We start from the raw sequence: 24,731 nt of genomic DNA, 5'->3' as shown, positions 1-24,731 counted from the left end.
CATGAATGGGGGAGGGGCAGAGAGAGGGAGACACAGAATCTGAAACAGGCTCCAGGCTCTGAGCTGTCAGCACAGAGCCCGACGCGGGGCTCGAACTCACAGACCGTGAAATCATGACCTGAGCCGAAGCCGGCGCTCAACCGACTGAGCTGCCCAGGCGCCCCGTGTCCCTGACTCTTAAATGCACAAAAAATATGACCTCATTGTCCCACCTCCCTTATTTGACCACAGATCAGAACTCTAGTAGCTGAAAGCTACACAGGTCTCATATTTCCCTAGCATTAAGCCTCTCTGCCTATTTAACTTGGAATGTAAAGAGGTATAAAACGGGTTCCGGGTACCAATTTTGAGAAATAAAATCTGAGAGTGAGAGTAAGTGTAATACAACCAACTCACTGGCCTCCTCTACAAGTCAAAGGCAGCTTTTCTATAATCCCTAGTGCACCTTGATAAGGGCATTCCTTTGCTAGAGTATTGATCTCCACCCCCTACTTCATTCACCCAAATCCTACCAGTTCACCCAAGCCCCATAAGCCTCATTGGTTCCCTCCTGCCCCTGCACATATTCTGCCCAAACCGCGCACAGACCTTTGGTCAAATGTCGCATTGTACCCATCCTAGACTGGCCCGGTGCCCCTATCAGACTTAGAGCTTTTCCAGAATGCCCATGTCTTTTCACATCACCTCTCTCAATCCATGGCACAGAGCAGGCTCTGAGTAATTACACTGGAATAAATTTTCCTCTGAAAACCTGGAAGGCCGCCTGGTGCTGAACTCAACAGCTTTAAAACACTCAGTCTGCAAAAATGGACGTAGCTATTGTTTTCGGTATTAAGGTGTTGTTTTAATGTCCTTGACATCCAATTATTCTTTCAACGATTAACCAGCGCCAAGTATGCACTAGACTGGGAAAAGGAAAACTGTAAAGAGAACCTCAGGGCTGTAATCGCATCGGAGCCCGACTCTCAGGGACCCCTACTGCACCTCCTCTGCGCCCCCACATAGGACCCCACTGTCCTTCCGCTACCCAAGCTCCGGCCCCAAGTAAGGAGCAAGGAGGAGGGGGGAGGGAAACCAGGGCCCTCCTGCCCTTTCGCACACCTGATTGGCCAGGCCTCGATGAGTGTGGGCGGGGCCGAGGCCGGAGCTGACCAGCCCGCCAGCTCAGTGCCCGTAGGGGGCGTGGCCTTAAAGCTGATTGGGGCGGGCTGCAAGGGGGGAGATGCTTCCGGGTGAGCTGCCCCGCCCCCACGTGGGCCCCGGGAGACTAAAACGAGCTACGGCGGTGGCGGGAGCGACAGCTCTGAGCCCTTGAGGAGCCAGGTGAGTGGGGGCCGGACTCGGGGAGACGGCGGACTTGGAGGTGGAGGCTGTGGCACCAAGAGTCCCTTGTCCCCAGACCCAAATGTGCCGTGCGCCTAAAGCGCTGGCGGTGCAGCCGGGGGCAGAGTCCTTGTGGGGCCCTTGTTTAGATCGCTTTGCTGCACCCAGGATTGGGGTCTCCGCGGGGATGTAGCCCTTGGGGGCCCGGCTCCGGGCTCTGCATCTCCTCTCTGGGGTCCACTCCCTTGGAGACCCTTGGTGCGTTCTCTATCAGTGCAGAGCCTGAGGTGCCTTGAAGGATTTGGGGGAGAGGGGGAGGAGGAGGAGGGAAGTGGAGACAGTAACAGTCGCTTTGTGCTAGATTTATACATAAGTCACATCCATTAGCCCATTAAGGCTACAAAAGCCCGTTGAGTCGGTTCAAGTTCCCATTTGCCAGATACGAAACTGAGATCGCACAGCTGAAAAGTGACAGAACCAGGATTTGAACCCATGTCTACCGTCTCCAAATCCCACACACTTAACCATCAGGCTGTCAGCTGTAGCCAAGTCCAGAGTCAACGTTCTGCCTCCTTCCTCATACCCCCCTATTTCATTCAGAGTTCTCCACAAGCCCAACTCTGCTGGTAAGCAGCTTTGAAATCTATACTTAAAGTAGCAAGGGCTAATGGTGGGCACTGAGAACTGGGCTGCTGGAGACCTGGATTCTAGGCCCAGATCTGCCACTGACCCCTTGCGAGATCTTGAGCCAGTGTCTGCCTTTCTCTGAGCCCAGTTCACCATTATTTCGATGATGTAATCAACAAGCTTTAAGGAGCCTCTTAGCCAAGATATTCCAGGAGTCTGTGGAACTGGCCGATTCTCGTTGTAGCTCCAAATAGCTAAGCCCAGAAGACGCTGGGCTCCTCAAAGCCCTAGGTCAAGGCCTCGGTCTCCTGCTTCTCTTTAATCCCTGTATCCAGCACTGGGATGGCTCAGGGTAGATATTCAGGAAATGCTGGTTAGTTGGTCCCTTTTCAGAACTGCCTGACAGCTGCTGTCCTGGGCCCTTCTGGGGCTTTGGATTTCTCAGCCCTGGCCACCTTCTACTTAGTTGGCCCTCCTGACTGCCTCCTCCCCAACTAGTGGCAGAGCCTGCCAGAGCTGGCAGCAGTTCCCCACCCTCTGTGCCAAGAGCACAGCCTCTGAAATCCTCAGCAGAGCATAACATGGAAAGTTCAGGCCTTGCAGCTCCTTCTGACCCACCCCCTCACCCCCATTCTGGCAGCTCTCAGGTCCCAACTTAGTTACTTAAGGAAGGAAGTACCTTCATAATCAGTCTGCAGAACTACCTCTTGCACGAAGCCATCCTTGGCTCCTGGAGACACAGGCGCCTCCCATAGATTAACATCTAGTCCACCCTCTACGGTAGCGTCTGTGTGGTATCTCAGAAGACCCTGCAGCCACACAGGTTTGAGTGCAAGTTCTCCTTTCTGGGTGTGGTGGGGAAGGCACTGCTGGGCTCACTCCAGATCTCCTTCCAGTTCAGTTCTGCTCCGAATGATGATAAAAGTAGCTACACGTTTACTGTGCTGCTACCTGGTGCCAGGCACGTACCTCCTAACTATCTCTAATCTAATTTCCGCAACTTTGCAGGTTTGGTAGTATCATTCCCATTTTATAGATTATGAAATGAAGGCCCTGAAAGGCCAGCAACCTTCCCTGAAGTCACCCACACAGCACAGATCAGACCTGGGCCTCTATGACCCTGAAACAAGGTTCTCTCTACACCACCCTGTGCTGCTGCCTTCCAGCTAAGCTAACCTGCTCTAATGTGGGTGAGCATAGGTGGTCCCGTGGTGAGTCCCACGGTGACTTGCCATTGTCTTTGAGGTGTCACAGGATTTAAGCTGTGGCTTGCAGGTCCCTTGATTTGGAAGAAGTGCCCTCCCAAATGTGTGGAAATCTCCCAGTCTTGAGGGACTTTTTGCAAAGCAAAACCTTGGCATGGATTTGGCTCTGCAAAAAGGCAACTCTGGCTTAGAGGCTGTTTTTCTATTCCACAAATATTTAGTTATTAAGTGCCTGTTGTAACAGAATGACAGTGTGTGGTGTAGGTGACAGGGCACTGGACTAGAAGGCTGGAGACTCATGGTCAAGCCCGGCTCTGTACCTGACTCACTGTGTGATGTCAAACAAGGCCTGTCACCTCTCTGCACCTCATTTTCCACATCAGAATGTAAGAAATGGACAGGATTGGTGATTCTCAACTTTCTAATTTTCTCAGCACTGACACCCGTTTCTCAAATCAAATCTCTCCCTAATCCTAAAATTAAAGAAACAGATGCAGGGGTACCTTGGTGGCTCAGATGGTTAAGCGGCCGACTCCTGATTTTGGCTCAGGTCGTGATCTCACAGTTCGTGAGATCGAGCCCCATGTTGGGCTCTGTGCTGTCAGCATGGAGCCTGCGTAGGATTCTCTCTCTCTGCCCCTCTCCAGCTCACGCTCGTGTGCACTCTCGCTCTCTCTCGCTCTCTCTCTCTCAAAATGAATAAACATTAAAAAAAAAGGAAGAAGAAACAGACACAAATGGTTGTGCCCTAGTGAGGACTCCCCCTCAACCCTCTCACCCTTGCCCCCGCCCCCAACCTCCCAGCCTCCTTGTGGTAAAATTTGGGCTGCAAAGCACCTTGGCTGGCCTGCTGTGCTGCTTCTGATAAGCAGAAGGCATTTGCTGGCCCAGCCTTCTAAAGTAGATGGGGAGTTGAGGTCAGTGGAATGCAGCTTTGGATTCCAGAAGACAGGGTCCTGCTACAAAGGTTGTTCTCTAGGAGATGAATCAGAGGCATGTTCAAAATCTGACTGGGCTCCAAACAAGTCACTTAACCTCTCCGAGCCTCCGTTTCCTTATCACTAAAAGTTGGAAGGACCACTGCGGTTAGATGAGATACATGTAAAGGTACCTGGTCCAGTGCCCAGCACATAACGTACACTCAGTATCTTTTCTCTTGCCTAGCCATCTCTCCCACCCACAAGGCAAAGGTAGTACAGGCAGAGAGATGCCTGTTGAATCAAGTGTTTATCAAGTGTTTATGGGTATGGTAGATAAAACCCTATACTCACTGTCTAAAACAGATTCAAATTCTGGCCCATTACTAACCAGCTGCGTGGTCTTAGGCAGAGGACTCAACCTTTCTGAGCTGAGCTAACCTCTAGCAGACCTGACAGCAAAGTCTTGCACAAAATGGGCACTTAGGACTTTGCATCTGCTGAATGACTGACGCTCATTTAGGGGCTAGGACATCACTGGGGAGACCTGACTCGCCTCTGTGTCCAATGATGTGGTTGGCCGAGGGGTGTGGTAGTAGGGTGGGTCCTTGTGTGGCTCCTGATAACCCCAGCCCTGCCAAGGAGGAGAATTGGATAAAATGGGCCCCTGAGCTGGTTGGGAGGGGGGCTAAAAGGACCTGAGAGAAAGGCATTATCAGCGTACTCAAGGACCCCCATCCCCCATTCTCCGCCTAGGAATTGACACCAGATTTCTAGCCCTACTGTTTTAGCCTCTTAACTTGCTAAGTGTAACCTTGGGTAAGTCCTTGCCCTTCCCTGGGCCTTGAGGTCCCATTCATACAAGGAGAGACTGGTGGCTCTTTTTCCCCCCCTACTTGGCTACTGAGTATTGTCCCAGGCACCTCCAAAAACTCAGCTCCCCACCACCCTCTTCCTGCCTTGTCCCTGTCTCCATTGCCGTCTGGGTCACGGAAGCTCAGAGCATCCGTCCCAAGAGACTGACTCTTGGCTGCCTTACGGTGGCCCTTCCTTTTCCTCCCATCTACCCCCACAGTCGCTGTGCTCCTCTTCTCAGCCTGCAAGAGTTATCTTCCTAAAGCCAGGCTCTGACTAGGCTACTCCCACCTCCCCACCTCCACCTCCCTCCCCTCCCCCATCTTCCCTGTCCTCAGTCTGGCCTCCCTTTGTCCCCTCCCTAGGACATACATCTTCAATTGTCTTCTCAGCCCTCAGAACAGCCTTTCCTCCTTCCCCACCTTTGCCCCTCACTTCCCTTCCTGAGGGAACATTCGCCCCTTTCCCTCTGCCACTCATCCCGAAACATCCAAATTTAAGCCCCTGTCTTCCTCCAACGAGCTTCTTCCAACCTCCAAACTCACATTGGAACTCCTGGTACGCTTGTGGTGGTTCCTCTCTGAGAGGTACTCCATCCACCCTACCGCCTGGACTATAGTGCCACCTTGATGAGAAATCATGTGTACAAGTGCCCAGCGTGGCCTGGCATGTCGTAGGTGCTCAAGAAATGAATGGTAATGCCCCAGCTTCCTTCTGTCTTACACCACTTACTTGGCATTAGGGCATATTGTCTTATACTTCATGTAGTTAAACATTTACTGTGTGGCAGAGTGCTGGGGGGTGGGGAGGAGGGCAGAAGTGAACTCACTGTGGACCATGCCCTGCAGAAGCACTGTCTACTGGAATGACATAAGTTAGATCCACAAAGAGCTGTTACATAAGAGAGATTAGGATCTGGGCAAGAGAGGCTTAGTGGGAGAGGGAAGAAGGGGCACCTGGTAGGATTTGGGGGCGAGGAGGTTGTGGAGAGAGCACAAACTTTCTAGGTAAAGGGGACAGAAACCTTCCAGAAAGTGGCCAAGGCCAAGTGTGGCTTGTGCTTGGGGAGCAGCAGGAGGCTGTGAGGCTGGAAGAGACAGCTTCCATGGCCACTCCACAGGAGTTCTGTCTGCCAGTCTGTCTGTCTGTCAGGTGCTATTTAATCCTCTTAGTGTGTGTTGCCCCTGGCCAGAAGTCGCCTGGCCAGAAGTCTCCGTACCGAGGAGTTAATGGTGCTTTTCTCTAGAGGTAGAATTACAGGAGATTTTTCTCTTTTTGCTTATCTAAAATTTCTGCCAAGCACATGAACATTTTTCATGGAATAAACAAAGTTTAAATGTTGGCTATATCAGTGCTTCTCATCCTAATTTCTTTTTTTTTTTAATTTTTTTTTAACGTTTATTTATTTTTGACACAGAGAGAGACAGAGCATGAACGGGGGAGGGTCAGAGAGAGGGAGACACAGAATCTGAAACAGGCTCCAGGCTCTGAGCTGTCAGCACAGAGCCCGACACGGGGCTCGAACTCACAGACCGCGAGATCATGACCTGAGCCGAAGTCGGCCGCTTAACCGACTGAGCCACCCAGGCGCCCCTTCTCATCCTAATTTCTAACCCATCACAGATTGATTTCCTTGGATAACATACAATAAAATAAAATTGAATTGCTGGAGAAATGTTATTTGAGAAAAAGAGAGAGACCCTATAAAACACAAGTCCAAATCTTATGTTATTAGGTTCCAGTAGCCAGGAGAGTGTCCGAAGGACCTAGTTCTCTTTCTCTACTTACCTCGTCGTAGACCGGCAGGCCTTGGTGAACCAAGGTGCACTGGCCAGAAAGCAGCGGAGGCAGGAATCTGGAAGAGCTTGGGCGGGGGGAAGGTGGGGGGGGTGGCCATCTCCTAGAGACAGGGACCATGTCTCATGTGCCTCCTCTTGTCCCCCAGAGCTGTACACAGAGCTGAGGGCACAGCAGACACCTCAGGAGCCCTCGGTTTCAACCAGCTGGCTGCCTGTTGCTCTGCCCACCATGCAGCCCCAGTCGGTTCTGCACAGCGGCTACTTCCACCCGCTGCTTCGCGCCTGGCAGACGGCCACCGCCACCCTCAGCGCCTCCAACCTCATCTACCCCATCTTTGTCACGTGAGTCCCAGGAATGGTCCAGGTCTCTGATCTGTGTGTGTGTGTGTGTGTGTGTGTGTGTGTGTGTGTGTGTAAAAGAGAGAGAAATTGAGAGTGGGTTAAGGACAAGTTTTAGGAACCAAACAAACCTTGAAAGAACTCAGTCTTCCCCATTTGAAAATAAGAATAATAACCCCGGCCTGCCATCCTGAATAATAACATCCGGCCTTGTTGCATCCTTTTGCAACAAGACAGAAGCTGAGAAGGCATTCTGTAGATTTGTAAAGAGCTATGTACATGGAAGAGGTGGCAGCCGTGATTCTTAGTAATAGCAATGGCTGACATTTATTGAGTGCTTACTGTGTACCAGGTACTATGCTAAGCACCTACATGTATTCTCTCATTCAGTCCTGACAGTATTTGTGTGAGGAAGGTATGGCTATTATTCCCTAGAGTGTCATCTCCACGAGGGCAGGGATTTGTGTCTGTTTTGTTCAGTTTGTATCTCCAGAGAGTAAACAGTACCTGGCACATAATAAGTGCTCGATATTTGTTGAATGAATGAACGAATCCACCCAAATACAGATGAAGGGCCTGGCCTCAAAGAGACATGGTACAAGTTGGCCAAGGTCACCCAGCCAGTAAGTGGCTGGGAGGGCAGGCGAGGGCCTGCTGACTTTAGAGTCTGAGTTCTTAGCTATTTGACTCCTTCCTGTGATTACTGTTCTTTTAGTCCAGTCGCTTCTGTTGTCACTGTCACTCTTTTGTCATTCCTGTTACTATTTCAGGCCCTGGGCTTGGCCAGGCAGGGAACCAGACACTGGACCCCAGCCTCCTCCCACCGTCCCCGCTTCTCTACTCCTTCCCATCTCCCCAGCCATCCCTCCCGGTCACTCCCTCGCCACTGGCCCTTCCCACAGCCACCAGTCCATAGCCCACCCCTCTCCGCTCTTGCAGGGACGTTCCTGATGACGTACAGCCCATCGACAGCCTCCCGGGAGTGGCCAGGTAGGGGACGTGGTGGGGAGGGCCAGGGGAGGATGGAGGGAGAGATTTCCCAGGTGGAGGTGCCAGGAAGCAGACCCAAGAGATAGATCTGGAGAAGCTCCCCAGCCCAGTAGAGAGAAGGGTTTTCTCAGGGACAGAGTTGCTCCACAACACAAGAGGCAGCCTCATAAAGGGACGAGCGATCCATTCATCACCAGAGATGTCATAGCAGAGTCTATTGCAGGGGGAGCTGGACTGCAAATGGGAGTTCAGCGAGAACCTTGGAGGGGCCTTCCAGAGCTAAATTCCATAGCTCTGCTTCTGCAGGCCTCTGTTTTCCCATCTGTTTGGTGGGTGCATTCCTACCCCTCCCTGTATTGTGGGGCTTGACCCATCCTGGTGCCGTGTGCAACTTGGCTCGTAACAGACAGGTGAGGGGACCCCTTGCCTGGGACCCACCTCATTTCGGGCCCTCCGCCCCACCCCCATGCAGATATGGTGTGAACCGGCTGGAAGAGATGCTGAAGCCCCTGGTGGAAGAGGGCCTGCGCTGCGTCCTGGTCTTTGGAGTCCCCAGCAGAGTCCCTAAGGTGGGGAACCAGAAGCAGAGTTGGAGGGGAGGAGAAGGGAGGGAGGCGTGAGGGTGAGCTGAGGTTCCACGCTGACCACACTCTCATTACCGCCACGTGCTGGCCCTGGGACCTGGGTGAGTGGACACTGCCCCTGTCTAATGACCGCACCCATGGAGGGACAGGAAGCCTAGTAGGGCTGTGACACCCTGACCGGGTAGGTCAAGTGCCCTGTGCAAAATGGAGACAGTCCTTACTGCGTCCCCACGCAGGGAGCCGGGTGGTCCGTGAGGTCTGGCCGTCCTGCCTCCGGAGGGCTTCAGGTCACAGACTTACCGCTTTGTCCTTCCCCGGCCACTAGGACGAACGGGGCTCTGCAGCCGACTCTGAGGACTCCCCAGCCGTCGAGGCGATCCGTTTGTTGCGCAAGACGTTCCCCAGCCTCCTGGTGGCCTGTGATGTCTGCTTGTGTCCCTACACCTCTCACGGTCACTGTGGTGAGCTTCCCCCGCCTCCCCAAGTCCTGCTGCCCGAGACCTCCTGCAGGTGGGATAGGCCAGGGACCTAGACGCTCCCCCAAACCCGGCCGTCTGTCCTGCAGGGCTCCTGGGCAAGAACGGCACATTCCAGGCCGAGGAGAGCCGCCAGCGGCTGGCAGAAGTAGCACTCGCCTATGCCAAGGCAGGTGAGTGAGCCTCCAGCAGAGATGAGCAGCTCCGGGTCAGGGAGGTGGCAGAGTGGATACGGGGGTCCCGGAGTTCTCAAGGCCACCCTCTGCCCCTCAGGATGTCAGGTGGTAGCCCCATCGGACATGATGGACGGACGTGTGGAAGCCATCAAGGAGGCCCTGATGGCACATGGACTTGGCAACAGGGTAGGGTGGGGAGTGTGGCAACGGGTGTGGGGAGGGCAAGGAGACAGCCTGGACCAGCCCTGTCCCCACATGTGCTAAGAATCACAGAAGTGAGAGGCACCTGGGTGGCTCAGTCAGGCGTCCGACTCTTGATTTCGGCTCAGGTCATGATCTCACAGTTTGTGGGTTCAAGCCCCATGTCAGGCCTTGTGCTGACACCGTGGAGCCTGCTTGGAATTTTCTCTCTCTCTCTCTCTCTCTCTCTCTCTCTGCCCCTCCCGCACACACACACTCACTCTCTCTTTCTCTCAAAAATAAAATAAATTAAAAAACCTAAAAAAAAAGAATCACAGAAGTGAAAACAGCACTGGACGAGGCCTTTGGGATCCATCTCAACCTCTGCACCTCACATGGGGAAACCAAGGCCCAGAGCTTTAATGGGACTAGACCATGGGCACTCTGCTTCCCAGCCTACATCCTTTCTCTCCCTGTCACTTCACCCTGACACATCTGGAAAGAGCTGCCTGAACCCTGACCCCGACTTTCTCCCTGTAGGTATCAGTGATGAGCTATAGCGCCAAATTTGCATCCTGTTTCTATGGACCTTTCCGGTAAGTGGGGATTGGCAGGGGCCCGTTCTCAAACCCCTGACCCATCAGCCTAGAGCTGGCGCCCACCCTGATGCCTCTGCTTCCCAGGGACGCGGCCCAGTCAAGCCCAGCTTTTGGAGATCGCCGCTGCTACCAGCTGCCGCCAGGAGCACGGGGCCTGGCCCTCCGAGCCGTGGTGAGTGACCAGACCTCGAGCCCCACCTGGCCCGTCCCCCTCCCAGCTCGCCTCCCGGGCACTACCCACACAGTACTTCATCCCTCAGGCGCGGGATGTGCGGGAAGGAGCCGACATGCTCATGGTAAAGCCAGGAATGCCCTACCTGGACATCGTGCGAGAGGTGAAGGACAAGGTGAGCAGACGGAGCAGAGACCAGCAGAGAGAGGCTCAGGGAAATGAGCGAGTTTGTCCACAGACTCTGGGACCTCAGACTGGGAGACTGCAGACTCTGAGTTCAGAGCAGTCGGCCCCTGAATAGGAATCTTTCCACCACATCCATGCCTCGGAACCCCCACGGGCATCGGCCCCGGGGCTCACAGGGGCCTTTGAGCAGCTATGCTTTCACAGTTTGAGAAGGGGCCAGGCTAGGGGCACGTGGGTGGCTCAGTTGGTTAAACGTCTGACTATTGATTTGGGCTCAGGTCGTGATCTCGCGGTCATGGGATCGAGCCCCTTGTCGGGCTCTGCCCTGAGCACGGAGCCTTCTTGGGATTCTCTCCCTCTCTCTCTGCCCCTCCCTCCTTCCCTCTTCCTCACTCTCTCTCAAACAAAAATATAAACATTATTTAAAAAAAAAAAGAAGAAGAAGAAGAAGAAGAAGAAGAATGGGCCAGGCTGCCAGCAGCAGTGACACAGGGGATGGGGCTCCAGATGCTCACAGGTCGAGCAGGGAGGAAGGGACATTCCTGGAGGCACGCCACCATTCCACTTCAATTCATGTACCCACCGCTGCTTTTCTTCAGCACCCTGAGCTCCCGCTTGCTGTGTACCACGTTTCTGGAGAGTTCGCCATGCTGTGGCACGGAGCCCGGGCCGGGGCATTTGATCTCAAGGCTGCTGTGCTGGAGGCCATGACCGCCTTTCGCCGCGCAGGTAAACAGGCCGGGCTGGGGGTTTTTGACCTGTGCCATGGGGCTGATGGGCACTTTGCCTAGAAAGGGAAATAAAGTCACGAGACAGCCTAGAGCCTTATGCCTGGAAATACCAGTGATGTGAAGAAACACAGGGTGAGGAGGGGATATGGAATTGCAGAACAGAACATGGAACAGTGAAGACAGCAGAGCTGGCTATTACATTTCGGTTTTGAGACCTCAGCCAAGCCACTTCTGTGAACCTCAGTGTTCTTGTCTATAAACTGGGGATAAAAAGTACCTGATGCATGGCTGTCAGGAGGATTAAATGAGATGATATGTATAATCAGCAAATGCTCACCACTCTGTAAACGGGAACTGGTTTTATTGGTGTGCACAGCATCAGAAGGGCACTTACAACTTACTTATTTCTCCCATTGTGCATTTTATCCATTGGCAAACTGAGGCCCAGTAAGAGAAAATGACTTGCCCAGGGTTACACAGTGTGCAGAGCCTTAACTGACCGGAGCTGGGCTCAGTCTCCTGTTGTGACACCCACGGGCTGTGCCTCTTCATGGTAGTTGCCTCCCCCACCCTTGGCCCTCATCTCCCGGAAGGTGTGCCCAGAGCTGATGCCTGGCCTCTCCCCGCTTCCTGCCTCTGTCCCCCGACAGGTGCCGACATCATCATCACCTACTACACGCCTCAGCTATTGCAGTGGCTGAAGGAGGAGTGATGGAGACGGCGTACAAGACCCCATAACTAGAACTTCTAAAAGGTCCCGGGGCCTTGGAGAAGTGAAAACCAAAGTAAATGCTGCTTTAGAACTGTGCCCGCGCGCTCTTCCTATTCACATGCTGGTAGGTGCTTTCTGCCAGCATGCTTTCTGCCAGCATGCCAGATCCCGCCACTCGAGTCTCACCGGCCATCCCGGGCTTCCCTGCCCCTCCCCTGGGTCATCCCTGAGGCCCTCCTCCACCACCCCAGCTCCTTCTTCTGGCGTGGCTTCATCTTGAAAGCTACTGGGAGCCAAGGGCACAGGCTTGGCAGGGCCCGGGAGAGGGGCTTGGAGCATTAGGGAAAGAGGAGGGCGGTTGCATCTTGAATCATGAGAAGCTCTGGAAAGCCCGAGGCCTCTGGCAGCATAGATGGGCCCTGGGACAGAGGCCTAGATTGACATCTTCGGGTTTAGACTTGAGATTTGCCACGATTCCTCCAGAAGGTGCTTCCCACCTGGGTCCATGTTGCCAGGCTGCCTGAAATCGTCTGCTTTGAGCCATATACCCAGAGAAGAGTTACTTGTTCATGAGCAGAAACGCTGCCTTCTGAAGATCAAAGTTCAGAAGCAAAGAGAGAGTCCCTGGCTGTTCAAGATGCCACCACCAAAAAGGCTTTTCTGTCGAGAAAATTTTTGAGAACATCGGCTCGGTGCCCAGACACAGTGCCGGGTACTGGGGATATAGCAGGACAGACCTCAGCCTGTCTCTGTGTATGAAATCTATGCAGGGATAATAGGGAGACAGACAACAATGAGAAAACAAAGCAGTTACAAGTTGTAATAAGCGCTTTGAAGGAAAGAAAGGGTCTGACACCAAAAATAACAGACCATGGGTGTGTCTCAAGAGGGTGGTCGAGAAGCCCTCCCTGAGGCCAAGGGACAAGAAGGGATCCTCCCAGAGAACAGAGGCAAGTGCACCAGAAGCTGCAAGAATGACACAAAGTGTGCAAAGGTCCTGCAGTGGGAGGAGCTTGGCAGGGCTCCTGGGAGCAGGGTGAGGAAGAGGAGGGTGATTGACCGGACCGGAAGTTGGAAAGGTAGGCCCTGCACCTTGTAAGAAGCTTGGTCTTATTTTGCATTTGATAGAAAGCCATCTGAAGGATCTTAACCAGGAGTTATGTGTGTTCCACTTTCCCACATTCTGTTGCCATGAAAAAAAGGAAGCGTGAGAAAGAGGCTGGTTGGGAGGCTCTCGTAGACCCCAGAGAGCACTGACACTGGCCTGGACCAGGGTGGTGGCAGTGGAGGCAGGAAGGAGTAGAAGTATTCAGGATACATTAATTCAGGCAGAATTAGCAAATTTTGCCTGAGTTTTTAAGTCTAGGGAACGAGAGGAAACAAGGGTGCCCTCACGGGTTTCTGGCTTGGGTGCCTGGATACGTGCTTTCATTCTTCCGAGACCCACGGCATAATGTTCCTCTTAGGAAAGGTTAAGGCCTGGCTATAGAAGGGCCATTTTGCGAGTCTCCCTGCCCATCTGCAAAGTGACAAGAAATCCCAAATCTCGGGCCAAAGCAGGTTCAATTCAGACCTTAAAGCAGTACAATCCATTTTAAGTAGTACAATTACGAACTCCCGGCAGCTCCTGTAGACAGACCAGTCTCCTCTGACTCCTGGTGGAGTCAGAGCTGCGGCTGACCTAAATAAGGACCCGATCTCACCCTGTCCTTTGGGGAGGTGGCCAGCCAAAACGAGGTGAATTTAAAGCTTCACCTTTCAAGGAGCCAGAGCCTGGAGCTCTAATTAGAGATGAGCCACTGATGGGTCTCAGGGTTCTGACCAGACCAGAACCTTTGGCTGTGTTAGCCTCTTAGCTTCTTATCTCCTGGCCCCTTGGCCCCTGGCCCCTGAGCTCATTTCTGATTAGTATGAAAGGGGACGTTCTTCACCATCCCAGACTCATCATTGCCAAGCCAATATGAGGCCTGGTTCTTGTCAGCATAGAGAGACAGGAGACAGACCTTGCTCTTTAGGTACAAACTCCACAGGAGGCAAACCACTCTGCATATGTCCCAGACCCCCCCCCCCCCCCGCCCCAGAAGTAAACGTTAAGTGGAATGACGGTGAGTCTCCGTGAGGAGAACCAGGAGGTCGATGTGTCACCGGTGATGTGACGGGCGCTGCGAAGGTCACCAGGACCTGACTGGGTTTGAAGGGTCAGAAAATGCTTCCCTGAGAGGCTGACATTTAACCCTCGACCTGAAGGATAAGCAGCCAAGCTAAGAGCACTCCGGGCAGAAGGAACTCCATGTCTAGAATGAGCTAGAACACAAAGCAGGTGTGGCTGGAGCACAGTGAAGGACAAAAAGACCAGGGCCAAGCCATGCGGGGGTCAAAAGCCATGTGTAAGGAAGATGGAAGCCTTTCCAGACTCTATTCCAAGAGAAAGGAAAGCCATCTGAAGGATTTTAAGCAGGCGAACGACGCACTCTGATTTTGCATTTGATGAAAACATTTGACAGCACTGGCAAAGCGCAGAGGAGAGATTTTGTAGCCTGGACTGGAGTGGTGACAGAGGGGGTGAAGAGGGGAATGGATTTAGGAGGTCGATTTTATGGGAAGGATAAACTTGGTTTGAGCTCCTGGCGGCTGATGGGCCATTTACTAAGATGGGAAAGCTTGGGGGAGAGGGTAGAGGGGGAGTCCTAAATTTAGCTTGGGTTTGCAGTGAGGGAGCTATACCTAGAGAGTTGATGACTCACCCAGGGCCACTCAAGTTGTAGCAGAACTGGATCTAGAACCCCATCACTGAAAACACTTCTGGTTAGAACTAGAATTTGAACCCACATAGCTCAACTGCAAGGCCTCTACCTTTAACCACTGTGCACACCATCTCCTAGTGAACAGCCAAATTAGGGATCTAACATGATGCTATTCAGGGGGGTACACCAAGGGCTGAGTTGCCTTCAGGCATCACGGTCTATGTGCAGTGGTGCCCTCTGAAGTCAGGATTTGTCATCAGAAGCCACCTAGTATCTGCTCCAGCCCCACTGTTTTGTTTCCAGAGGCAATGGCCAGGCAGGCAAGCTGAAGGGGTTTAGGTGGTCCTGAAGGATCTAGTTCCTCCACAGTCCCAGTCTCCTGCTATGTGCCCTGCTCTTGCTAGTCGTAACTTTATCCTTGTGCAGAGAGAACTCAGCTTTCACAATTGGCGAGGCATATTCTCAGACTTCCAAGCATCACAGGCAGTTGGTGAGCATTCAGGGCCTCTTAATGAGACTTGCCTTTATTTCCCTCTGATGTGCCTGCTTAGATGGTAGCTTGTCTGTTTCTTGTAGGTCCTTCCTAAAGGCCACAACAAATAGCCAATACATTCCACCAATCTCACTTCTTTTTTTTGTTTGTTTATTATTGAGAGACAGAGCATGAGCATGGGAGGGGCAGAGAGTGGAGGAGACACAGAATCTAAAGCAGGCTCCAGGCTCTGAGCTGTCAGCACAGAGCCCGACACGAGGCTCAAACTCACAAACCATGAGATCATGACCTGAGCTGAAGTCGGACGCTCAACTGACTGAGCCACCCAAGGTGCTCCCCAATCTCACTTTTCTACTATGATCCCTAAAACTACACCTTCAGTGGGCAAATGGTTGAGGGTCCCAAAAAACAACAGGTATTTCAACCAACCACTTTACTAACAATTCCCCAGCTAGGAAAGGAGGACTCCTGACCTGCCCCATACCCCATAGCCTACATGGACTGTGCCAATTCCACATTTAAGGGCCTGTGACTTCCAGCGTCCCATATTCCAGATACTTATGGTTGCAAGTGACACGATCCAATTCAGTAGCAAAAAAGTAAATGATTGGTTTTTATAACTGGATTTCAATAAGGTCAGGTGTGCTTGGGTCTAGGGTTAAAGGCTGTCATAGAGGCTATGTCTCTTCATAGTTCTTATATGGTTGCCTCAGCTTGGCTTTATTCTAAGATGGGTTTTTGCCACTTGACAGCCACAGGATCCTTAAATGGTCCTTATGACTTACAATCCCAAAGAAAGACCCTCTCCCGTCATTCACGACAAATCTCTGGAGCTCTCTGACTGGCCCCACTCAGGTCATATGAACCAGCCTCTTCATTCAGTCACCACAAACAATGGCATGGGAGATGTGGCACCATGACTGACCAGGTCTGCCTCATTACACAGAAGTCTAGTGGAGTCTCAGAGCTTTGCAGCAGTGGTCGCCCATGCCTGGAATGCTTTTCCCCAGAATCTGTGTGGCTGTCTCCTTTTTATTGTTAAGATCTTGGCTGACACGTCACTTCCTCAGAAACCCTGCCCTGACACCCAATTTAAAGTCATTCCCCAGTTACTCTGTATTAGTCAGGATTCAAGTTCAGTGGTCATAACAAAAGCCAAGGTAATGATAGCTAAGAAGAAAATATTTCTCTCTGAGCAGTCCAGACCACGTCAGCTACATGGTGTGGTGGGTCCAGGCGCCCTCCTTGTTCCGTCCTCCTAAACACATCTCAGCTTCCATCTCATGGTCAAAGATGGCGAGTTCAGTTCCCACCATTAGCTCCTCTCCAGTCAGCAGAAAGAGGAGAAAGATGAGTGGAGGGCAAGATGCTTCTTTATAAGGGCACACCCCAAAAGTTGCACCTATCACTTCTGTCCGTATGCTCTTGTCTGAACTTAGTCACGGTCGCAGCTAGTTGTGTAAGGTAGGCTGGAAAACAGTCTAGTGGGGCAGCCAGGTGGCTCAGCTGAAACTTGGATTAAGTTACTAAGGAAAAAGGAGAGAATGGATATAGGGGCAAATGGCCATCCCCATCATATGAAGTGTCTTGTAATCACTCAAACAGTGGTCAGGACAGCAAAGAGGTCTTTAGAGACCATCTAGTTACACACTCTAATTGTATAGATGGGAGACAAACCCAGAAAGGGAAATTGTTCAAATCCACACAAGCCATTGGCAGACCAGGGCTGGGCTTCAGGTCTCCAGACTCTAAGTCCAGTGCTCAAAACTGGAGAAGGGATTGGTTTCAGGGGAACTTTAGCTTTTTAGGTGTTATCCTAGCTTCAGATGCATTTTTATATTCATGTGTTTTATCTAAGGAAGTTATATTTGTGTGTTATTTGTGTAAATAAAAATAAATGAAAACATGGCCAATGCATATATGAAAAGGTTTTATCTCCATTAGTCAACATAGAAATTCAAATTCAAACCACAATGATGGGGCGCCTGGGTGGCTCAGTCGGTTAAGCGTCCGACTTCGGCTCAGGTCATGATCTCACGGTCTGTGGGTTCGAGTCCCACATCAGGCTCTGTGCTGACAGCTCAGAGCCTGGAGCCTGCTTCCGATTCTGTGTCTCCCTGTCTCTCTCTGCCCCTCCAGCACTCATGCTCTGTCTCTGTCTCTCTCTCTCTCTCTCTCTCTCTGTCAAAAATAAATAAACATTAAAAAAAAATTTTTTTAAACACAATGAGATACCACCATACTTCCATCAAAGTGCCTAGTTTTAAAAAGAGATAAGCCAATGGTTGAGAATGTGCAGCTATTGGAACTCTGAGACATTACTGGTACAACCACTTCAGAAAACTGGCCCTATCCACTAAAGCTGAACACACAGTTCCTGACTCCATGATTCCACATCTAGGTATTTACCTAACAGAAATGTGTGCATATATTCACCCAAAGACCTACATATTCAAGAATGTTCATATCAACATTTTCTAATGTTTGTAATAACCAAAAACTGGAGATAACCCAAGTGCCCATCAACAGTACATTGTGGTGGGGTGCCTGGCTGGCTCAGTTGGTACAGCACGTGACCCTTTGATTTCAGGGTCGTGAGTTCAAGCCCCAAGTACTTTTTAAAAAGTTCACTTAAAAAAAAAAAAAACTGAGACTAAACTGAGGGTTGATGGAGGGTGGGAGGGAGGGGAAAGTGGGTGATGGGCATTGAGGAGGGCACCTGTTGGGACGAGCACTGGGTGTTGTATGGAAACCAATTTGACAATAAATTTCGTATTAAAAAAGAAAAAAAAACAGGTGCCTGGCTGGCTCAGTTGGTAGAACACACAACTCTTGATCTCAGGATTGTGAGTCTGAGCCCCACATTGGGTGTAGAGACTACTTAAAAATAAAATCTTGAAAAATAATAACATTTTTAAAAAAACAATAAAATGTGGCATATTCATATCATGGAATATTACAGGTAGGAGAATGAATGACCTGCAAGAACACAGCAACATGGATAAATCTTACAAACAAAACTTGAGCAAAAGAGGCAAGACAAAAGAGTGTATGCTGTATTATCCCATTTATATTACAGATCAAAAGCCAGTTGAACCAGGCGGGGGTAAGCAAGCGGAAGTGGACTAGGTCTCTAGAGTTCTGGAAATGTTTTTTCTTGGTCTGAGTACTGGCTGCATGGGAGTGTTTACTTTGTAAAAATTCAAGGACATGGACATTTGTTTGCACTTTCCTCTATGATATATTTTAATATAAGTTATATAAGTACATGAAAATGTTTAGGTAAAGGGAGAGCTGTCTGGCGGCCCCAGGCTGGGTTTACTTATGTATGAGAACATGAGATTCTCAAGGGCAAAAGCCTCATATAAAAAACTTGGCTTCCTCCACGAGCAGTGGATCTATGGCAGTGTTTGGTCTAATCACACCCCAGGTGTCTCCAGGGGCAATCGTGAGGCCACAGCCCACACAGGATAGGTCAAGGGATGAAACCCTCCAAGGAGGATTTCTGCCATCTGACTTAGGAAACTATAACCACTAAGCTCTACACCCAATGTGGGGCTTGAACTCATGACCCTGAGATCAAGAGTCGCCCACTCTACCAACTGAGCCAGCCGGGTGCCCCAAGTGTACCCATTTTTGAACTGGCAAACCAGAAAGAAGCTTGTTTCTGGGGAGCCTGGGTGGCACAGGGTTAAGTGTGTTTCTTTGGCTCAGGTCATGATCTCGCTGTTCACAGGTTTGAGCCCCACGTCAGGATCTGTGCTGGCAGCTCAGAGCCTGGAGCTTGCTTTGGATTCTGTGTCTCCCTCCCTCTTTGCACCTCCCCTGCTCATGCTCTCTCTCTCTCTCTTTCTCTCTCTCTCAAAAATGAATAAACATTAAGAAAATATTTTTAAAGCTTGTTTCTTGTTTCAGAACAGCAGGGACCTGCCCTTGGCTTTTCTGTGACACTCAAGTCTCCTTTATCTCTGTTGAAATGTTACTCAGAGAAAGAAAAAGGCAGAATGTAAAGGACAGACGGTAAAATGAGGGCCACGTTCACATGGATTACAAGGGACACACCTGCCTTGTGCAACAGGTGCCCCGGGTTGAAATAGTTACATGACCGAACAAAATCCTGAACCTCTCAGGAGACTCAATTATCTGAAAAGAATCATCTTCTAGGGGGTGGACAGACGGACAAAACAGGTGAAGCAGAGTGGGAGAGACAGGCTTCCAGTTATGGAATGAATAAGTTATGGGAATAAAAAGTACAGCATAGGGAATAGAGTCAGTGATGTTGTAATAGTGTTGTATGGTGACAGGTGGTAGTTACACTTGTGAGCACAGCTTATGCTGTGTAAAAAGAAGTTGAATCACTATGTTGTGCACCTGAAACTATGTAACATTGTGTGTCAACTATACTCAGATTTTTTTTTAATTTTGTTGTATTGTTATATTTTAAGGAATCTCTAAAGTAAGCCCCAACGTGGGGCTTGAATTCACAACCATGAGATCAAGAGTCGCATGCCCTACCTACTCAGTCAGCCCGAGGCCCCTAAAAAATTGAAAGAAAAAAAAAATCATCTTCTCAAAGAGCTTTTTTCATGTGATCTCATTTAATCCTGACGTATGGAAAAACTGAGGTTCCGTGGACAAAGTTAATTACCTTGGAAATTAACTTAGAAGCTGGCCTGGACTTCAGTTGGAAGTTATTTTGTCCAATCTCCCAATTTTGCATATTGGGGACTGGGGCCCAGAGAGGAAAAGAATTCAGTGAAGGGCTCACCAAGAATCAGGTGGCAGAGTTGGGACCAGAACCTAAGGAAATGCGCTTTAGGTGACCCTGGAACCTGAACTCCCTTCTGTGAAATGCAGATGGGCCTCTGGCCTCCCACTCACCCTTTCTACTTCCACTCGTAGGAATCACGCTTGTAACACATAATGAACTTGGAAGTCAAGCTCCCCCTTGCTGTCTGTGACAGCACTAGGGTCCGTGACTCTGCACTTTGTATTTCCTCCCAGGCCTGAGCCCAGTGAGGGTCAGGTGGTTCTGAATGAAGCGAACAGACCAGCCTTAGAATATAGGAGGAAGTTTTGTTTTAAAAAGAGGGGGTGGGGTGCGGAGAAGAAGGAAGAAAAAATATATGCAGGTTTGTGTGCTCCTAGAAAAATGATAGCATAATAACCAAATCTGCTACTTCAGCAACCCCTGGGGAATAAGGGGGTGGGGGGTGGGGTGGCAGAGGCCCTCCTTTTCTCCCTGCCCCCATGAGCCACTGCCCTAGCTCAGTAAACAGGCTGGGGCCCCAGCACCTTTGCTCTCCCAGTTTTCTCACCTGCAGTACTTGTCCCTTAATCTTCACCAGGCAGCCATTCAGATCTTTGCCCCTCCCCTAACCATCTCACCCAGAGAGGCCCCCACACTGTTCTGACGCCATTCTCTTTTATTGCCTGTATAGCACTCATCACTATCTGAAATCTTATTTACTTGATCTGTGTCTGCCCCTCTCATGTTCCATGAAGGCAGGAATCCCGTCTTTTCTCCCCTACCGCATCCTCAGTGAAGGACAGAGTCAGAGCAGAGAAATGCTCAATGAGTCGTTAGTGAGCGAGATTGGGCTTTTTAGTTTAAACAGTTTATACTTTTAAACATTTTTGAGGATGATTATTTTATATCAAATGAAAAAAAAAAGCAGCTAGATTACTGTAGAGGACCCTAACCTCAGCAAACTGCCTTGGGTTAGACAAGTTTCCACGTGAAAGCAATTCCTTCCTAGTACCGACTGGAGACTCAAACCAGAGAGGGACAGCGCCCTGTCCAAGTCCACACAGCACTCAGCAATCCAGAAGGGGACCCAAATCCCCCTCTTCCCAAGTCAGCCTGGGAACCTCCCGGGGGCGTCCGGGTCCGAGAAAGGCGGAGGGGTGTGGGGAGGAGGAGAAGGGAGAAATCGCACAAAGGGGGATAAGGGACAGACGACGAAGGCGGGGCAGGGAAAGAGGAAGGAGAGTGTGCAAGGTGACCGGGAGAGGCGGGGTGGGGCGGGGCGGACCGGGAATGAGAGGGTGTGGGGTCTCACGCAAGGGTAGAGAGGGAGACGGAAAGGAGAAGGAAGGCAGAGAAGTGCAGTGTGGGCGGGTGACCGAGGGCGCCGCACTGAGGCAGGTGAAGGTGCGGCGGGAGGCGGAGAGGACGGGAGCCGGGAGAGGCTGTAAGGAAGCGGCCGGAGGAGGAGCGGTGAAGGCCCAGGGCCGGGGGCGGGGCGAGGAGGGGGCGGGCCTCTGGCTCCGCCACGCGGTCGGCGCCTGCGCGCCTCTTCCGAGCCGCTGGGCTGCTGCGGCTTTCCCTGCACAGGCTTCACTGCGGAGTAAGTGGGTCCTGAGCCCCGGGGCCGGGAGCCGGGGGCCGGGGGCGGGCGCCGAGGCTTCGGGGCGCGCTGGAGCTGAGAAGGGGCCCCAGGAGCGCGGCCGCAGCCACGTCACGCCCCGGGTCACGCTGCAAACGGCAGCTGTAGAGATTTCGCTCTAACAGCGGGTTACCTGGACTTTGTCGCCATCAAGCCCTGGAGGTGAGAAGGAAGGCCGAGCAATTCAGGCTTGTAGGCCAGAGCCCTCAGCCCCGGCTTCCAGAAATGGGAAATGCTGTGGGTCGGGAGCCAGAGCTCGTTCTAGTCTTCGCTGTGCCACTGACTTCCTGCGTGGCTTTGGGCGAGTTCCCGCCCCTCGCCGGGCCTCCGTCTACCCACCAGTAAAGTGAGAGAGGGTCTTTGGATGGGTCTCCATAATTTCCAGATTCATTTAAATTCATTTCCTTGACAGACTTCCCCTAAGGCTTGTCCCCAGATTCACCAGCCACTTCCCTTCCTCAGCGGCAACTTTTGGCTGTGCTCTGAACTCTGGCCCCTCAGTTTGTGACTAGACAACCTCGGACTGTCTGGAATTCAGTGTCTGGGGCAAGAAGCTCCACCCAGCCTCTGGACCACAGGCTGAGGAATTCGTTTCTTGTGCATGGAGTCCGTGATCCTTTCGTTGGCTCTGCACCCAGGCAGGCCGACCTTGTTACCTCCAGTGAAGATGAAGCTGGGGCTCCGGCATAGAGTCAGGACTGGGCTTCTCTGTCCGCCTTTTGTGCAGATTCACCAAAACCAGATTGTTTTAAAATCCACATTTGTCTAAGCATGATGCAGTGGAAGGGTGCACTGGCCAGAGTCTGGAAGTTTAGGTTCTGGTGTTGGCTGTGTCACAGACTCACCTTAAGCAAGTATCTGCCCCTCTCTGGCTCATTCTTCCCAAAACAAGGGGTTGGTCACATGGTCTGCGTCTGTGTCTTTGGCATTGTTAACAATAGTAATAGCAATCATAACTGTTTCCTTACCTTGACCTACAAGGCCCTGCCTCAGCAGCCCCCATCTACCCAAAGCAGCCGACTTGCTGTTGACCTGCCTCGGGGCCTTTGCACTTGCAGTTTCCAGTGCCAGGAACACTTAACTACCTCTTTTTCCTGCATAGTCATTCTTCAGATCTCCACTGAAAGTTGACTTTCTTACGAAGCTCAACAAACTAGATGGGATCCCTGGGTTTACATCCTTGTGGCACATGCTGACTTCATTATGCTTAAGTGTTTGTATAGTTCTTTGTCTAAATGCCATAAGGGCTGGAAATCTATCCTGTTCCCTAGTATCTAGTGCACAGTAGGTGCCCAGAAATTTGTCGTGGAATGAGCGGACGATCTCATTTAATGCAACAATCTGGTGAGGCTGGGACATGGTGCTCCTCTTCCATTAGGAGACAGATTCAGAGAGTGACACTCCAAGGGCCACACAGTCAGTTGGCAGCATCAGAATTTGAACCCAATCTGTCTCTGACTCCAAGGCCTGAACTTCCACATCACTGCCGTCTCATTCCAGGATCTTCTGCTGTGAGGAAGTGCCAGCAACTTTGACACACAAGGCCTGGAAAGAGAAGACCTTTAGGTTGTGGAGGGGGTCTTGTCCGGCTCAGGTTCCCTTTAACCCCTGGCAGACCTGGGGTGGACGTGCCCCCCGCTCCTGCAGACGCATGGCGCATCGGCTACAGATACGACTGCTGACATGGGACGTGAAGGATACGCTGCTCAGGCTCCGCCACCCCGTGGGAGAGGAATATGCCTCCAAGGCCCGGGCCCACGGGCTGGAGGTGGAGGCCGCCTCCCTGGGACAAGCCTTCAGGCAGGCCTACAGGGCTCAGAGCCTCAGCTTCCCCAACTATGGCCTGAGCCAAGGCCTCACCTCCCGCCGGTGGTGGGTGGATGTGGTCTTACAGACCTTCTACCTAGCAGGTGTTCGAGATGCCCAGGCTGTGACCCCCATCGCTGACCAGCTGTACGAGGACTTCAGCAAGCCCTTCACCTGGCAGGTGTTGGAGGGGGCTGAGGCCACCCTGAGGGAGTGCCGAAAACGAGGTCTGAGGCTGGCAGTGGTCTCCAACTTTGACCGGCGTCTAGAGGACATCCTGATGGGTCTTGGCCTGAGGGAATACTTTGACTTTGTGCTGACCTCTGAGGCTTCCGGCTGGCCCAAGCCCGACCCCCGAATTTTCCGTGAGGCTTTGCGGCTTGCTCAGGTGGAACCGGCAGTGGCAGCCCATATTGGGGACAGTTATCCCTGTGATTATAAGGGGGCGCGGGCTGTAGGTATGCACAGCTTCCTGGTGGTCGGCCCAGAGCCTTTGGATGCTGCCATCAAAGACTCTGTATCTCAAGAATGCCTCCTCCCCTCACTGTCCCATCTCCTGCCTGCCCTTGACCACCTGGAAGTCTCACCCCCGTAACTTTGAATCTGATGAGGGAAGTGGCTGGGCCCAGCAAACGCAGCAGAGAGCCCCTTCTTTCCTGAGATCTGGCCTTTGCCCCTCTCCCTGCAGCATCCAAAGGCATTGTGACTATAAAGCAGTGAAAACAGGGCTTTTAGCCCTGCTCCAACCTGCTTCTGGTTGCTGAAGTTGTTCACACCTGTGTCTCTTTCCCACCCCCTCACCTACAAGATTCACCGAGAGCCCAACTAGCTTCAAAACCAGGCACTGTCGGGGTGCCTGGGTGGCTCGTTTGGTTAAGGACCAGCACTTGATTTTGGCTCAAGTCATGATCTCACAGTCGGTGAGTTAGAGCCCCACCTTGGGCTCTGCACTGTTACTGCGGAGCCTGCTTCAGATTCTCTCTGCCCCTCCTGTGCTCGTTCTCTCTCAAAATAAGTAAAATAAACTTTTTAAAAAATTATAAAAAAAAAACAAAACCAGGCACTGTCAAACTTTGTATTAGCAGCAGGGCCCTTTTGTTATGGGAGATCTTACTGGAACCCCAATATGCAAAACAGGAAAAGTGAGAAACTGCTAGAGCTGAAGCAGGTCCTAGAGCCCCTCAGTCGGGCCCTTGAAGCCTCAACTCCCTAGAAGTGGAAGTTCAGAGGAGCTTAGTTTGGAAATTGGGGTGCTAAGCTCTGCTGTAGGGACATGCCCTCTAGGACATGCCTCTAGTGTTTGCAGGATTGTAGACAAGGAGCACCATAATTAGTCATGAGAAGAAACTTCATTTCCGCTTGCCACGTGTTAGTCCTTTATATGCATATAGAACCCTCAGTAAATAAAACACCCTCAAAGCTACCTGA

At 51.5% G+C, this 24,731-nt stretch overlaps 2 protein-coding genes across 3 annotated transcripts; both read left to right on the top strand.

Moving 5' to 3' along the window:
- Positions 1–1,241: 1,241 nt before the first annotated feature.
- ALAD (aminolevulinate dehydratase) lies at positions 1,242–11,967 on the top strand. The gene is made up of 12 exons (XM_047068200.1): positions 1,242–1,323; positions 6,873–7,068; positions 8,005–8,055; positions 8,528–8,624; positions 8,965–9,100; positions 9,205–9,288; positions 9,389–9,477; positions 10,012–10,067; positions 10,155–10,242; positions 10,331–10,417; positions 11,028–11,157; positions 11,810–11,967. The coding sequence occupies exons 2-12, from the start codon at positions 6,956–6,958 to the stop codon at positions 11,869–11,871; spliced, it is 993 nt and encodes a 330-aa protein (XP_046924156.1). The 5' UTR covers positions 1,242–1,323; positions 6,873–6,955; the 3' UTR covers positions 11,872–11,967.
- A 9,389-nt stretch (positions 11,968–21,356) lies between these two features.
- Positions 21,357–24,220, top strand: HDHD3 (haloacid dehalogenase like hydrolase domain containing 3). 2 transcript variants are annotated; one of them, XM_047068221.1, is made up of 2 exons: positions 21,357–21,458; positions 22,998–24,220. In XM_047068221.1, exon 2 carries the CDS (start codon positions 23,149–23,151, stop codon positions 23,896–23,898), a length of 750 nt encoding a protein of 249 aa, XP_046924177.1. In that variant the 5' UTR covers positions 21,357–21,458; positions 22,998–23,148; the 3' UTR covers positions 23,899–24,220. The 2 variants fall into 2 exon arrangements, with proteins under 2 accessions (XP_046924177.1, XP_046924171.1); XM_047068215.1 differs by lacking the exon at positions 21,357–21,458 and adding an exon at positions 21,492–21,659.
- The last annotated feature ends 511 nt before the right edge of the window (positions 24,221–24,731 follow it).

Source organism: Lynx rufus, unplaced genomic scaffold (genome assembly GCF_022079265.1).
Source record: "Lynx rufus isolate CCGP_SWC_20201006 ecotype Redwood Valley unplaced genomic scaffold, mLynRuf1.p SCAF_10, whole genome shotgun sequence".
Taxonomy (NCBI): Eukaryota; Metazoa; Chordata; class Mammalia; order Carnivora; family Felidae; genus Lynx; species Lynx rufus.
This window is presented reverse-complemented; position numbering and strand designations above follow the sequence as displayed.